General features: G+C 42.5%; 1 protein-coding gene across 1 annotated transcript in view; it reads left to right on the top strand.

The window, feature by feature from the left end:
• Positions 1 to 3,082: 3,082 nt before the first annotated feature.
• The window catches only part of oxr1a (oxidation resistance 1a), a 142,729-nt gene continuing 128,291 nt past the window's right edge, over positions 3,083 to 17,520 (top strand). Inside the window, exon 1 of the mRNA XM_030101920.1 lies at positions 3,083 to 3,182. Within this exon, the coding sequence (XP_029957780.1) occupies positions 3,166 to 3,182 (17 nt within the window). The 5' untranslated portion in view covers positions 3,083 to 3,165. The remainder of the gene's footprint in view (positions 3,183 to 17,520) is intronic.

Below are 17,520 nucleotides of genomic sequence, written 5' to 3'. Positions count from 1 at the left end.
CTCTTGAAAAGCTGTAAGGTTTCTGATTATTTTTCTCAGAGGGTTTGGTGAGGCGCTCTGTAATCATTTTAAAGCCCCAAAACTCTGTGACGAATGGAGGATGAGTCACATTTAACAAACAGGAACAGGAAGGGAAATTGTGCGACTGATTTAAAATAATCTCAGATGTACTGGAAAAGTTCCCACAAATCAGATAAAGGATGTGCTTCTACAGCACAGACTGGTTTGAAATATTTGTATTGTACTGTGCATGACTGTATTTCTCATCTCAATAATGTCTTCTCACTGTGCAATGTTTGAGATATAAAAAGCCCCAACTTTTTTTTTTAAATATGTTTGGTTTTCAAATGTTAATGGTTCCCAGGACATGAATAACTTGTAACATGTAAAAACAAGACAAGGATTGTAAGAAACAGAACAATGGCCACACATTAGAAAGGCTGTTTTTCTGTCTCAGTGGTGGGATTTTCTTCTCTGTCAGTGTTTGAGTGGCAGGAGGGAGAATACTGAGTCCCAACAGGGAAACAGGAGGCAAAGTAAATAAAGTTGTCTGGTGGATCGTGGGCAGACAGCGGGATTGAACAATACGGATCACACTGGAATCTGAACCGACTCAAGTGACATTTGCAGGTGAATTTGTTTTTCTTTTGGATGCCTTTTCCACAGCTTGCTACTAAAGGGCACGGAAGAGAAAAGCTAGCATAGCTTCCAATGTGACAGAGCCCACGTTGATGGAAAGAAATGTACGGATGCTTTCCAGTTGAGTTTGGTGCAGAGTGTAGATCACCACACCATGAAATGTTATTGATGGATGAACATGTGTTGTACCAAAATGCCAAAAATACAAATCGTTTTCATTTAATATTTACAGTTTTGACGGTGCTGGCTTGAAATCATCATTGCTGAATTTATATATATCGGTATGTGCAGACTGTAAGCATTTACACTGAGCAAGCAAACATATCAGATGGCGCTGTGATGTGGACTCAGGGGCTTTCATTCACACCATTTATCAAGTCAGATGAAGCTCAAGATAGCTGTCAGCTCTCGACTGTAACCCTGTTGTCAACCTGGTGGAGGCTACAATGTTCGCTACTGTAGTTTGATGGTGGAAGGTGGAGAGAAGAGCAATTAAAAATGAAAACCTGTGTTTCTCGGCTTAAAGCTGACACCCACTTTTAGGTGGTCACCAGACATACTTCCTCTTATATAGTGAGAGAATAAGTGTGGTTATAGCCCACTGAAGTAGGAAAACCTCAGATATTTCATGCCTTGACTTACTTGAATTCAAAGCTTCACTTGTTCTGTGTATTGATGTAGACTTATTTCTACTAAGCTGTAAGATGCAAGAAAAAAGATTTGCTTTCTAGTAAGCTGAATCTCCGTAAGCGGTGACTTATTTGGGAACTTTCCAAGTTACTTCAGCTTTTTGTTGTCACTGGAGTCCAAAGCCTCGTGGAGATTAGGTCAGGAAGGTACACCTTATTGGATTGCTCACATGGATATCTGCCTTCTCTAACTTTGTGGTTGGTTCTTTTTATCTCATGAGTTGCTCTGCAGTCGGTTGTCATGTGTCAAATCACAAGGAAATTTCAAACAGACGTGTCTTGTTTAAAGCCTTGCAGACGTTTGGTTTTAATGCTGTCACACTTCACCTATTAGCCACATTCATGAGGCTTCCTGGAAGGATCGTTGCTCCTCTGCGTCATATACTTTGGTTCTTTCATGGAAATCCAGGTAGGCAAATTGTTTTTCTGCAGAGATTGAGACTTTATTACACCTGCATACTTTTTCTTTTTTTTTGTAGATTGTTTGCCTTTGTAAAAAGCTTCTTCAGTATATTGTGGTGAAATTAGATATGATAGATATTATCTTCCTCTGGAAGGTGCATTTTGTTTGTCTTCTACCAAGTGACATGTCTGTCACCCTTAATCCATTTGGCTGCACTGCCACATGTGCATCTTTCTTAAGTATTGCAAAGTCACAGCGATTCGTTACTGCTTGTTTAAAAGAAAATGTTGTTTTCAGACTCAGGTAATCTGAACATATCACATCCTGATGGAACTAATCCGGATTGGTGGTCGGCTGCCTGTGTTATTATCTTCTGTGAATCCTGAAAGTTGTACGTTTAGCTGCAGCCCTGCTTTAGTTTGCTCTCTGAATTGAGCGTATTGGCCATTTCTGATGATTTGTGCTACAGCTCTTGGTTACCCTTTAGAGCCTGCTTATTCAGTGCTCCTCTGCTCCCTGTCAGTCTGCAGCAGCACGGAAACACACTCCAGGTGAAACAAATGAGATGTGCGCACATACTCATGTGTCTAACTGATGGAGGTGGAGGTGCAGGGGTGGGGGGGGGGGGGGGCGGAGGGATTGGGCTGAGGTGGCTTCTTTAATCACTCTGTTCTCCTTCCTTTTCCTTCCCTCCTTCCCTCTGGCCCTCCACTCATCTCATTACAGACAGGAGAGGGTGAGAAGTGAGGCCTGTATAGACCTCTGCATTAATTATTGAACCCTATCTTCTTTTACTGCAGCTCCTCCTCCACTGTCTCTGATAACCTTTACATAAAGGAGCAGGGGCTAACTCCCCGCCATTATACACTGTGGCTGCTACGGCACAGCTGCTCTGAGAGAAACCCAGGTCGGGGATTTGATCCTTAATGTGTTTGCGTGTGAAATGTTTGCCTACACAAGCAGATCTATGGCTCCAGCTCTTATTAATCACATTTTAATTGTTCCCCATTGTTCCAGCTGAGCCTCACCCGCTAATTAATTTCATTCGGTTTTAAACCGCATCGCTGCCGTGGCGGTGCAGGGCAAATAATTATTAAAACTGCCATTTGACTCCTCGCGCCGTCCGTGTTGTGCTCCGCTTGTTGCCTCGTGCCGTGCCCAGTCAATTTGAATCGCTCAGTCAGAGGCGGGCTAATGGAGGTCGCCGGGGTCAGCCCGGCCGAGACACCCCAACAACTTGAGGGCGACTGGACTGTGATGCTGAAAATCTCATTGTTATCTCCTTCTGTTCCCTGCCCCCTGTCCTTTTGCTTTGCGTGTGTGTGTTTGTGTGTGTGTGTGTGTGTGTGCGCGTGCTTCCTGCAGGTTTGAAAAGGCAACATCAAACCTCGACCTCCCGAAGCCTGTGAGACGGAAAAAGAAGACGCCGCCGAGATGTTCAGCACCAAAAGGTCAGCACAATGTCATTTCTGATCTGTTCCTATACGCTTATCAGAAGAGACATGATTAAAAAAAAAAAGTGTTTCTCCTGATATTTCCTGACATTTCTGGATGAAATGAGACATTGATGTGTTAAAAGGTAATGGTTTAATTTCACATCAGAGCACAGGTAGCATTCTCCAGTATGCCCCATTCAAAGTTTTCATGTCGTTTATTTGGAAACATACACACATCTGAATTTGTTTGTTTGTTTTTTTTCATTTAGCTGATTTCTACATAATAAAACCCGCTGAAATCCCTTGTAAACTCAAGTGTAAACACTCCGGTTGAGCCTTGGCTGGAGGCAGAGGAAGCCCGGTTTACAGTTCTCCTCCACTGTGTTCATTCTGTATTTTTAATGTGGCTCGCAGTCGCGTACAGTCCACATAAATCATTTATCGCTTTGGCTTTTCTGGATGTTGACTGCAAGGTAGCAGTGGTCACATATCTTAACTGGCATGTGGTTTAGATGGCTGTGGATCAAAAGTCACTGCTTTTAGTGCTATTTCGAGCACAGTCTGAGTTCAAGTGTCCTGTGTTGGATACAAAACATTTGTTGAAAACACTGTTATTTTTTCTTCTTTGAAATTCTTAGTGATTTTCTTTTTTCAAATGAAATATATGTCTGCGTTTTTTTTTTTTAAAGAAGCTTTAATGTTTATTTAGTAGATTTTTGTGAGACTCTGGTAATCAATAGTATGAGTATGTAGATTATTTCAGCTAGTCTCAAAAACTTAAAACATCGCAAAAATAAGACTTAAGTTTCCTACAAATGTGTTCAAGATCAGCAACAGTTGCTTGTATGTCTTCATCACAGACAGCAGCTTCCATTCAATTTTCAGATTTATTTCCGTTTAGCACGGCGAACACAGACGTTTTATACGATTAAATTTTAATGAAAGTTTTGTAATTAGTGCTGCTGGAAGTGATAGGAGGCACACCATTATTAATAAACACATAGATAAAGCTGCACAGATATCTGACAAAGAGATTTTTTTCAACCCCTTCAGCAGTTAAGCTGCAGGGAGAAATTAAAAAAAAAAAAAAAATTAAAGCCCGGTTTTCCGCAATAACATTTCAAGTCAAACCAATGTTGTGTTTTCATGTCAGAAGTGTTGACACATTTTCAAAATGATGTCCGTTAGCACAAAAACGACAAGTGATGACAATGGTGTAGTTTCGATGTAGGGCCAAGAGTGGGGGCTGTTTGCTTTTGGTAATGAAACCACTCACATGTGCACAGAAAACAGACAATGTGCTGTTAGCATTAATGATGACGAGTACACGGACGTTCGTACGGACAGACGGCAAAGCTGGATTGGTTTTACGGGTGACTCTCGACTCTAAAACTACCAAGTTCCAGGAGAACACAGACAACCAAAACACAGCGGGAGTCTTCTGTCTTCACTTTAAAGTGTTATGTATGTAATGTTATGTAAAGAGAACCTACAAGTATTTGAGGAGTGAGGTTAATCAGGAAGTATGTTTAAATTAAAAAGATGTAGATGGACAATAACTAGCCCACTCTTTACATTTTTAGGTCAACACCATCTCCATGTCCAAAAAATATGTCTTTGGACAATGTTTTGTCAAAGTCATTGTAAATTGGGATATTAGGATTGGGATATTTTCATCAAATCTCACAAACATCATTATACTTAAAGGTATAATGGACGATTTTCTCGACAAAGTCGAAGCCAAACGTCTTTTCCTCGCTTTTTGAAAACGCGCATGCGCCAGACCATCCTACCTGCTCTGCTGCTCCTACGAGCGCGCTTGATGGCGTGACGCAAGCATTTCTTCAGCGTGATTGACATGTCGGAGGACCAATAGTTGACGCTCGCAGCACGCCATTCATTGGCTAAAACATCGTCCATTATTACCTTTTGATCAGTTCTAGATTTTTCCTGTTATTCTTTTGAGTTCATCTGTGGTGAAGCTCATATTTTCCTGGACGGCAGGAGAATCCACGACGTGAGAACCCTGCGGTGAGATTAGACCATCATTCACCTTTCAAGTCCTGATTTACATCGACAAAGAGAAGTCGCCGGAGCGCCGGCGGGTTATCGATTGTTCCCTTTACCTCATGAGGTTAATTTGAAGTATTTGTCCATCAAGACAAAAGCCGGCGCTACGAGTCAGAGTGTGTGTTTACAGTTTGGAGTTTACCGAGCGCGGTGAGAAAGTCACGCAGGTATTGTGAAGCGGATCGGAGTGAGAGCCGCCTCCTCCACCTGTCTCCGCTCGCCGCGCCGTCTCCATCCTGTGAGTGAGGAGATGATTAAACCGAGCCGGCCCGCCGTCCTCGGGGAGCTGTGTCAGCACAGCCGATGACATGGATACCCTCAGAATGATTGCGATAGGCTTCCATTTTGAAATTCAAAGCCTTTAAAGAGCTCGTTCACATTTTTTTTGCTGAATATGAAACAAAGCATTTCATTAAAAAAAATGTCTCCCTGCAGCTGAACTGCTGAAGCGGTTGAGAAAATCTCTTTGTCAGATATCTATGCGGCTTTATCTGTGTGTTTTATTAATAATGGAGTTCCTCCCATCACTTCCAGCAGCACTTTTTGTAATTACAGTGCGAGAGCATAATTACAAAACTTTCATTAAAATTTAATCGTATAAAACATCTTGATGTAGCAGTTTAACCGAGGTGTGCAGACATGGTTGTTTTAATCCAGAGCTCCAGCACAACACACACTCATTTACTGTTGTATAATGATCAGTATACACCAGCTTGAGTTTGTCCACGCGCTCATTAAAATGTAAGTGGAGCATGTTTAATCTCAGTCTTTCTTTTTCGATTGAAACATTTCGGAAGTGACATAGATTTCATTTTGTATTGCTTATTTGCATGTTGAAATGCTCAAGCTGCTTCTTTCAGCTGCATAAAGAGGATCTGTAAATCCCCTTGAAGCGTTATTTAGACTGCGTTTTTATTGGGAGCAGTCCTGCATAATCACAAACGGCAAGCATGTGGCTTACTGTTAAATATTACACTTTACCTTGAGAGAAAGCCTCTGTGTTGGAGATGCAGGTTCAAATCCCACTGCAAGGCCCTTGAATTAATTGTATTAATGTAGCCCCCTGTGTAGTTAAGGTTAACTTAGGGAATGTGTTAAAAGAAGATGAATTATTCACAAAAGGGAATCAACACAGTAAGCTTTATTTCTTCTTCTTGGATGCTGCTTGTTGCTGCTTTCATATTAGTGATTGTGCAGTTTGAGCTGACCACTGTCACATAGTTTTTTTTCTGGTCTTGCACAGGTGTTTCTTGGTTTAGTCTATTTTTGTCTTTCCTTCAAGCAAAGAAAAAAAAAAGGAAAAGAAACTTCCAAACATGACTTGTGGCTCTGGCGTTGTGAACCAGTGTGGGAGGACAAGCTTTGTGGGTACTATGCTTTCAGCTGTGTGACCCTGGATATTTATTCTCTTTGTTGCCGTTTGAATCTATATTCCAACAGATTGGTTGAACTGAGGTAACATGACTGTGGTTTTTTTGCTCTGAGATCACAGCACTGGCTCATTTTGGTAGCTGTAGCTCTGCTCTGAAGCATAATCAGTCTGACCCCATGTCTGTTGAGCGTCGAGCTCCAGTGCCGTGGAGGTGTTTTCTCATATCTGTCACACGGCTAAATTTGGCCTCCGTCCTTGCATGTCGGCCATATTGGATCATCAACTCTTGCTTCCTCCGAGGTGTGTTTTTGGTTTTCGCTGTGAGGAGGAGAACAGGAAATGACTGTCAGTGCCTGCAGCGGCTCGGACGGAAATCTGGAAGAGGCGTTGCGACACGGGTGGACCGGTAATGAGATCGCCACGGCGTGAGTTCGGACTGGTTCGAGGCACAGTGCTGAGGGAAGAGTCAACCTGCCCGGCCTGAGCCGGCTGCGTGGGAGGCCGCGTCGCTGCGGAAAAGTGCCAGCCCGGTGGAAACGTCGCGGGGATGACTCATGACAAACAATTCTAAACAATACACAGAGCAAACACCTTCATTATTGCCACTTACGCTCTCATTGTATGGACAGTTTGTCCTTGACAAACTCCCATCCAGCGACGACAGGGTGTACCTGGACCTCTGCTCCCTTGTTCAGCGTGTCACATCGTCATCATGGTAGTTAAGCTCATAACAACATGTTGGTAATTACAGTCCTAACAAAATATCAGACCCGACATTGACCCCCCCGCGTTTCTTGACCTTCATAAGGAGTAATTGGATATCTGACTGTCTGCGGCTCCGAGCCGTTGATCGACAACGAGGGGCCTTGCACTTGATTACTTATGTATGCGGAGGGAAGAGAGCGGCGTCTGGGGAGTAGAGTGCATGCTGGGATGTGTTAACCCCCCGCAAAAGCATGCTGATCCAATCATGATGAACAGACTGCCATCGTGGCGCGCCGCGGCGCCGCACACTCGCTCTCCTTGGGCCGACCTTGAAGGGTGGTGCAACAGTGCGTCTGAAAGCCTCCCGTTCACTGAGATCATTGGTGTTGCACTCTGTGGACTTCCTAATGTAATGTCGACGAGGCTGAACTCCGTGATTGGGCCGGTCGAATACTAAGTGAGTTTTGCATCACAATGTGCGCTTGACTGTAGAAAATACTAGTTTTTGAGACGTCTATTATAATCAAATGATAGGATGCTGCAGCGGTCCCAGGGGGCACATTTAAATGGCTTTTTAAAGGTTTGTGCTAGTCACAGAGTGTTTTTGTGGATAAGAATTCATTTTAAAGGTCCGGTGTGTTGCTGTAAGAGGATCCATTACAGGAAACATATTATAGTAGTTGAAACTCAATTTCCCTTCAAGTAACTGAGTTATATGTCACCCCTAATTAAGCATTGTTTTCTCGTCTCAAAATGAAAACTTTCTAGTGCTGTATCCAACCAGGAAGCCGTGGTTCTTTATGCGCCTGCTAGAAAGCGCTTAGATTTGAGGTAAAACGAGTATTATTAATCTCTTGCATATATCCTCAGTGCGATTTTCTGTTCAGACTGTAATGTGCTGCTGTCTGAACTCAGAGAACGACATTTTAAACAGGGTTTCTCAGCTCGCTACAAACAATATGACAATATCAACACAACATTAACAGAAATGTCTGAAGAGGTCATGTACAGAATGTAATCTGTCTCTTTGCACCTGTTGGTGTTGGTATTTGATGAATTCCCACTGTTTTAACAGGTTGTACATTGTCAACCTCTTAATTCCCTGAGTCATTTCTTAACAACAAAGAAAAAAAAAACCCAGTACCAAAAAAGATATTTCATAATGACTCGTCATTTAATCTAATTCACCTCAGGCACACTCTCGTCTAGTTATGGGGGTCAAATAACAGGATATGGATGTTGACTTCTATGCCAGAGGTCTCCATCATCATCAAGAACCGGCTTGGGCAAAAAATCAATTTGCTCAAAGAATATTGAGGCCATTAGATTCAAAAGGTGCTGACATCTTCCAATGTGAAAATTCAATTCATCACACGGCATTATATTATAAATTATAGAAGTTTTGTTTTGCGACACATGAGATAACAGCCCTCCACTACACCTTTTGTTTACCTGTCGGTGTGAAAACTTTTCCTCTCTGCTGCAGTCCTGACTGAAAAACAGCATTACAAGTGTGAGCGCGCCCTGGATGTCGCGTTTTCTAGGTGTGAAGATTACAGTCATGCAGCACTGCTCTGGTCAGTGATGATGGAGACGGACACCTATCGACTCAGGGCTGGGAGCTGAGCTGCTCAGGATGAAGAGTGAGAGGGATGTTTTTATTAATGGAAGCAATACAAAATATCAAATTTTAGTGTTATTTAGGCATTTAAAACATTTCTTTTTAAATTACTCCAAAGAATTCTACCTTTAAAATTACTATTAAAGGCAGTGGTGCACTTTACAGTGGATAAACCTACCACAGCGTAAATGGTCATGTGTAATATTCATGTTATGCCAATGAAGATGCTGCATCAGTAAGCTATGATGGATGGTAATACTATAAAAAAAAATCAAAAATCAATTGTTTGACAGAATGAAAAATGTCTTCCTCTTCAGATTTTGCATCTAGCTTTGATGTTCAGCAATCAAATGAGGAGTAATCCATCACACACACACCATCACAATCTCAGAAGATCAGAATACGCTGCAGCCGTAAGTGGGGGAAACTTAACTGATGATATATCAGCAGATCGCCAACGTGAGAGGGAATATATGCGAGGGAATCAGGAACCGGGATGAAGTCCGGGAGGTTGACTGCAGTCACGGTTTAGAGGCAGTAAATCATGTGTGTAGTGCTGGAGCTTAATGAATGCAGAGAACACACCCAGAGTGGATGGGAGGCTGCTGATCAAGCCTGCGCGACCAATGTGGATATAATCAGTCTCCTCGCTGGAGACGTCCGAGCCAGTCTGAGAGCACGCCGCTGAGTTTTAGCAGTGCGGATGGCAGCAGCATTTTGATGAAGCTGCCTCCAGCGCGGCGAGTCCGGGACATACAGTAGGAAGTGACAGTGACAGCATCTGCAGTGGAGCCTGAGGACAGCGAGACTTGGCAGGAAAGTGATGAAGAGGGGCCTTTAGTGCTGATACAGGGAAGGGGAAGGTATCAAATGTCAAGGGAAACATTAATTCTACTGTTTCTTTGAGGCCCTGTGCAAAGTAGGACTCTATAAATATAGTGGGAAAGGTCGTGAAAGAACGTGCAATATAACCTATTTACATGTTCTCAGATATGGTAAATGTCATAGAAAGCGGCTGTGTATACGCGCTTTATCTTTCCACTTGCTGCTGATGCTGAATGCCATTCAGTCCCATTTATCTCACACATCGGCTTGTTCTCGGCAGTCACTCTCGCCGCCTAATGAAAGCTCTGCTCAGTCTAACTTCTCTTATTAACTGGAGGCAGCAGTCGATCTGACCGACTACAGCGCTCTATTGATTTTCGCATTCTATTTACAGAAAGTTTGTGATTTTGCCGTGCAGATTAAGTGAGTGTTGGTCAATAGTCAGTGGCCAGAGATAAAATCGCAGCCACTCTCGCATCCAGCAGAGCATCGCGGCCGCCGGACTGCACGGCAGGCTGTCAGATTTTGTGGGCAAGACGAGGCAAGCTTTCAGCTTTCAGCCCGCTGAGGGGTGGGTGGTATTAAAATCCAAACACAACTGTCATGACAACAGCAGAACTGCCATGTGGCTGTCTGAAACACATGGCCTTGGTCTTCCTGGAGCACACTCTCGCTGCAATTTTGACGACAGATTGTGTTTTCCTGCTTTGGAAATTAAATTCAAATTGCTGCTTTGTTTTTTTTTTTGTTTTTTTTCTGCTTGTGGAAAAAATGCACTGGGCTTGTGGAAAATGGAAAATCTCTTCCCCACTGATAAATGATCTGTTTTCATCACATGTTGGTACAGTTACACGAGAAGCAGTGGTGCATATACATGAATTCAAAGCCGTCATGCAAAGCAGCATATATTGTAACGTAAGCACACAGATGGTGTGCTGAAAAAGATACTACAGTGCAAGAGACATTTCAAATGAAAACACATTGATTTTGTGCATTTTTTGTCACTCCAGCCACTGTCGTCATGTAAACAGACTCCCAGAGCTCAACAAAACGTATGCCTTTCACTTGAAAAAGGCCTCATGCAACTGTGTTGAGTTGAACGCTGTTTTTGATTAAGAGTTGGCTTATATTTTAATAGGTGATCAGTGATAGGTTCAAACTTTGTTTTTGTTTATCCAAACTGGATAGAACAGAACTTGATCGCCCCCTGGTGCTTCACATCAGAACTATTTTATGCTAGGAGAGCAAAACCTAAAAACAAACATTTACCTTTTCCACATCAGGAATCAGAGTTGTCAATGTATAGTGAAGTTGTTTCCTGTGCAGGTCAAAAGTTTGCTGCTCGGTGCAGAGTCATATCCTCAGCACATTGATATTCATGAGAGCTGCTTTAAACAGTCTTCATTTCAGATGACTGAGCATTGTGCTGTTTTGAAATTGCATATGTGTGTTCCTTGTAGCCCAGAAATGTCAACGAGAAACCTCAGAGATCCTTCAAGTTACTGCACAGTTTTAGAGCTTTTTGTTGTTTTTGTTTTTTTTCCCCTTTTCCAGTTAACTTTTGAATAACTGGGGTGAGATGTCAGTAATTTAGGGCTTTTTGTTGATGTTCCTCCAGGATGGATCTAGTTACTGTGTCCCTTGTGGCTTTTTCTGTAGGTTTTTCTTTATTTTTAACAAGCAGGCAGGGATGGAGGATGGAGATGAGGTAGCCACCCAGAGCGTTGTCCTTATCCCATAAACCAGAACATGAAGAGATAGAAACCTTTTAAGAATTGTGTGAAGGTCATTGTTTTTAGTTTTTTTTCCATGATCTGACATGTTTTTTTTTCCTCCTCATGACGCACAGAGCCTCATTTGTTCAACCCTCCTCCCCCTTAGTTTTCCTCCCCAGCACTTGTCAGTCATTTTGATGAGCTGTCTGCTGTCCACCTCGAGCTGCAGGCTATAAATCCGCTAGAATAAAGAAAACTGAGCTGTTTTTTCCCCACATCATGTCCACATGATTGCGCGTTCCTTGCTGTTTCTTCCCGCTGCTGCTGTGACCTTTCCCTGCTCTCCAGCTGCATGGCAGCAGCCAACACACACACATACACACACACAGCTTATGACATGAAACACTAGCTGCTATCTGCCGTTTGTTTAATGTGAGAATCGTAATGTGGCTTTAATGAATGAGGCGTGCTGCTTTGCTGGTGGGGCTGCGAGAGAGTAAGTGTCTTTGGGAGACTCGGTCAGTCAGAATGTATTACTTGGCGTATCGGATCAATGTACAGAGGTTGAATGTCACCCACTGAATTTGGTGAAAGTGAGCTTGCAGGGTTTGGGCACCAGCTAATGAAATTTTGATGCAGCTTTATTTAGACCTATATTTCACGGGATTACTTTCCCGTCTGTTTCCAGCTTCAAAGGGAAGCTTTCACCACTGCTGGGGGTAACCCCACCTCTCCACACAATAGCAAGTTTGCTAAAGTTGTGTTGGATGGTTTGGTTTTTTTTTTCCTATCATACAGAAAGCTTTTCAAATGATCACTTCCAATCTGACTTGATTTATTTTTCATCCGCTTCCCACTTTGTTGTTAATCCACCAAGTGAGACATGCGACAGACTGGTGTGTGGCTCTTCCCTGCAGATTAGATCAGATTAGATTAATGTTTTCATCACTTGTGACCGGATGAGAGATAGAATGACAGCAGGGTGGAGAACAGTCATATAGATCTGCCGGCTCCATTTGAATGGCTCCGCAGTGATGATAGCTTTACCCCAGAACAAACACTCCAGTGTGTACACTGTGTGATGACAATATTTCTGCTGCTCAGACGCATTCGCATCCCAGCCCATATATCCTTGTATCTCATTGGTTCCACATTTTGATTTGCTCAATATATTGGCTTTGTAGTAAATAAATATTATTACAGTTTTAATAAAAAGCCTTATTTTTGAGATCAAAAATGTGTTTTTTTTTTTCATTATTATTTCCATTATATCATTTTGTCAGCAATAAAGAGTCTCCACTGAACGTACGTCAACTTGCTCCCAGTGGCAAACTGCGCAGAAATGGGTTTAATGCCGATATGTGTGTGCGTTTAAATGATTACGTTGCAGTGTATCAGTTGGGAAAACGCAGCAGTGCTCATAGCATCACAAATGTGAAATTAGTTGAAAATGCACATATTCATACAAATGAACCATGCAAGTGAATAAGTTCAGGAAAGCACAACCAAAACTGTTGCTTTCACCTAAAGCTATGCTCGTCTGGGTGATTGTAAGACATCTTCCAGTGTACGTCTGCAGGCTGCTGCAGAACATTCTGACCTTCGTCCATGGCCACTTGTATTAAAACAGCAATACTTCAGTATCTGTTATGGACAAATACCCACATGTAAACACTTGAATAAAACATAAACTCCACAACGCTGCAGTCGAAGCCACTCCCGTGCTGCTTTCAGGTGCCGTCCGGCTGTTGGCCGTTCCCCTCCTCTGCTCAACCTCCCTCTCTCCTGCGCTCCTTGTTTGTACCTGTTGTCCTCCTGCCGGATGGATGGCTCGCAGTCTCTCCAGGGGCAGCAGCTGGTGCCCCGGGAGATCCCTGACCTGGGGTGAATGCTGAAAAAGAGTCAAATTAACGCTTTATTTCATTACTCACGTCGAAACACCGGCAGCGGCAGCAGTTTTCAATGTCATCCAGAGGGTAACTGCTGCTCAGCTGAGGGGAAACGACCAAAACGCCAGCGGCATTGTCACAGCGAAGAAAGAAAATATACAACTTAGCTGTGGAATCAAAGCCAGTTTTCATATCACAGTGTGTGTTTGTAGGTTCTGTCCCCTTCTTTACTGCCCAGGGTGCAGCATTATGTACAGCAAACGGATTGGACTAGGAGTGACCGCCGAGTGGACAGAGCATCTCTGGGTGGTTCGCCATCTTTGTATTGATATCTTTTCACTGTATGGCGATCGGAAAGCAAAATCACAGAACAGTCTGTGCTTCCAAAATGCTCTGCCTATGTAACTATGCAGTCTGGGCTTTCATCCCTGCAGCTCAGATTATGCCATATCTTATATAAAGGCAGATTAGGAAATAAATAAATAAATAAATAACAGGAGTCCAAACAGAATGGCTTCAAACAGGCGGCAGCCAGGAGTCAGATATGCAGCTTGTACTATCTCGGCTTCCTGTTGCGTCTAACTCAATTCGCTGACGGCTCTGACATTTTTGTGATCATGGAAAAGTGCAGTGGCTGGATTTATTGTCGCAAGGCCTCTGCTGTTTTGATGAACACGCACTGAGCTCATCCTTATCTGGCAGGAGGATTTAAAACTGAATGATCTCATTTGTTTTTTTATTTTTTTCTGCTTTTTCTGAAACTGACAGTCCAACAATGGCAGTCCAATAGTAAGAAAACTGTTTGAGGAACAGAAATTCCACACAGGGGCTTCGTGTAGGTTTTTTTTTCTGGACAATGTCAAAGAAAAAAACACATGAGTAATCTGCAGTGTGTAACTGTCAATACACATGAATAGAAATCACACATGAGAGCAAAGCTCTGGTTCAGTTGATCTAATTTACAGTAATGTAACTGTTTTCTAGTGTAGTCTAGAGTTTGTCCTGTGTCTCAGGGTGGTCTTGTCTTGTGGAGAACTTACCTTGTTCAGGTCGAGAGTAGTTTAGAACTTTTCTTCATTTTTATAATCTAGAGTTTTTCCCTTCTAGTTCACTCTCGTCTCACATCAGGTCAGTGAAGTCTAGAGGTGTCGTCGTCTGATCGAGAACTTCTCTGGGCAAATTTAAAGCTCGTCTTTTCTTGTTTCGTCCAGAGCTGCTCTTGTTTAGTCTATAGCGGGTCTTGTTTATTCTACTCGGGTCTCTAGTTGCTCTTATTTAGTCTATTCTCGTCTACTTCTTTGCGTTTTTTATTCCAGACTTGAACTCGTCTTTTTTATGGTGGTCTCGCCTCTCCTGAAGCTTATCTGATTTACTCTGGTCTCGTCTGGCGCTTACGTTTCCTCATCTACTCTAGTCTCTTGTGAAGCTTGTCTTGACTATTTCAGTCTAGTCTAGAGCTTTTATTTTAAGTGGAGTTTCCTTTTGAGTGTTGGTGAAATGTGATTCTTCCTGAAACAGGGCCCAAGGTGACACTGTCAAAAAAAATAAAGAGACGTACAAAAATATCATTTGCATTTATTTTAGCTTACACTGGAAAGATGCATAGACAAATGCACAAAACTTTTCTTTTTCCAATTGTATGTGCTAATAAATGATGGAATAGGTCTAGAAAAAGATGTAAAGGATGAGACACATCATATCTTTAAAACCAGTTGAAATAAGTACATCATGAATACAGACGAACACCAGTGGATAACATAGTAAACAATCATTTTGTGGTATTTATATAACTGTGAATGATTTCATTTGCTCCTCTTTACCTGAATTTGGTTTTATGATGAATATTCTTTTATTTGCCATATTTTTCATTCTTACTTCTTCATTTCAAATTAAAGTTTTTTTCTTTCTCTCTGATGTAGTTGTGAAAGTCATCCACTGTTAAATTCAAGAGTTACATTAGGGACGGTCTAAAACATAACACAGGCTCTAAATCTCCATGCTGTTGAAACGGTGTCTGGATCCCCCGAATGCAAACGCTCTCGTTTTAAATGATGTGTCATGTGTTCACTTTTGTCCGACTGAGGAAAACGGTGTCATACCGTGCTTCTGGATATGCAGTTAGATCGTATTAGTGATACTTAGTGGTCATGTGGAGAGACATGATGGAGGTTTCGCCACCTCGGTTTCACTAGAGGGTCGTCACGTGCGGCTGACGGCAGCTCCTCTACTCTCATCGCCCGCTCGGACTTACTTCTGATTAATGTCTCTACAACAGATGGCACACTAAAACACTAATGCTGTCACTCAGGCTAATATCTTAAAATATGTGTAAAAAAAAAAAAAAAAAAAAATCACTGCAGTGTTCCTGAAGGAATAAGCTCTTGAACTCAGGCACGCACATGTAAATATGGCTCAGCACAAAACGAGGGGTCGTCATAAAGTAGTCACCTCGATATCATGGCGTCCTTGTGCGGCTCCTCAGTTGATTGCATTTGTCAGGCAGGAAAGCTGCCGTGAATGTGTGATGGAGAGCTTACAGGACGAACCTCTCGACTCAAAAAGCCCTTCAGCCTCCCACCACTGACGCCCTCTCACCTGGTTACCGGCATAAAAGCCGAGTCTGACAGGGATTGTGGAGAAATCAGAGCTTTGAGACATTCTCACAGCGAGCGGGGGAATTACGACGGAGTGGAGAAGGTGTCGGTTTTTCTCATTTTATGGTAGCAGTGTCAGCGACACGCCACTGCTCATCAGCTTCCTACACAGAGCCGGCTGCTCGCTGCACTTACTCCACCGTGGAGCCCGTCTTCTGTTTTGTTGTTTTATCTCCCACTCCTTCAGCCTGAAGGTGCTACAGCTGAGGTAGTCCAGAAGAGGGATGGACAAACTTTTGATCCATACAAGAACATTTCAAAGGATCAGGCCTTTGATCAGAGCAAGTAGAGTCGTTTTCTCGATGGCTGGTGTGTAGGTATCGATTTAAACTATTCAGATTTAATTTATTCACACGCCATCACATAAAGGCATCAATATGGAACTGCAAGGAAGCATTTTGTAACGACCCATGTAGGGAATTAAGGCTTATTAGAAATGGCCTGGAGTTGACCTACCAGCCATAGTTTGGGCACCTCTGATCTATAAGTGGATTAAAGAGATCGAAAATGGTTAAATTTGAACCAAAAGTGAGTACAAATCTCTTGAGGGCTGTGATTTTGTTCAGGAGAAATGTAATTGTGAAACATCCGTTCCAGCAGTGATTGTCATCTGGTGGCTCTCTGTGTTTTGGCACATGAGAGTTTGGAGCCATGAAAACGGACGCGACATTTGCACCTACATTTTGTATTTGTGAATGAAGAACAACTGAGTCTTTTTGAATAAGGCTAAAATTACGAAAGTTGTTCTTTTTTAAATTCAAATGAAGCCAATTGAGCATAACAGGGAACATTTCCCTCTCTACATCCTCATTTGTGGTTATTTCATTTTGTTCTATTCGACTGTGGCACATTCACACTGCACCCTATTTTACTGAAATGGATTTGAAAAGTTGAATATATTTCTTGACTTGTGTCGTGGCCTGTTGTTACAGGTTGACAGTGGGTCAATAGAGAACAAGTTTTCCCAGAACTATGGGATAAATAGCTTTGCTGCCAAGACTTATGTCAGAAATTATTAAAAGCTAATTGTTTTGTCTAGATTCCCCATTTCACTGTTACATAGCAGTGTGTTTCACAGTTCAGAACAATTCTGTGCATTTTTTTTTTTTTTTATTTGTATCTTAAACTGTACGGCTAATGAGTTCCTTTTCCTCCGACAGCCATTAGAGGCTCAGTCAGCTGGTCGGAGAGCGGCGATGAAAAATAAAGACCAGCTGTTGCTACTTACTGGGAGAAGCACCAACACAGTGCAGCCTGATGTTTTCGTTCTCTCTCTGCCTTGTGATGGTTGCACTTTAGAGGCTTGAAATTCTTTAAAATCCTGCAACCAAAACTTGTACACACACACACACACGCACACATACACACATGCATAAGTGTGCATATTCATCCAGATATCTCCTATTTTCCAGCTCCGTCGGAGCGTCTCTAAATGATTTCTGACGAATCCCCCCAGTGGTACAGAGGCATCTTAAAATAAACTGCCCTTTTCCCTCGGTCTC

This window comes from Salarias fasciatus, chromosome 11 (assembly GCF_902148845.1).
Source record: "Salarias fasciatus chromosome 11, fSalaFa1.1, whole genome shotgun sequence".
Classification (NCBI taxonomy): domain Eukaryota; kingdom Metazoa; phylum Chordata; class Actinopteri; order Blenniiformes; family Blenniidae; genus Salarias; species Salarias fasciatus.
This window is presented reverse-complemented; position numbering and strand designations above follow the sequence as displayed.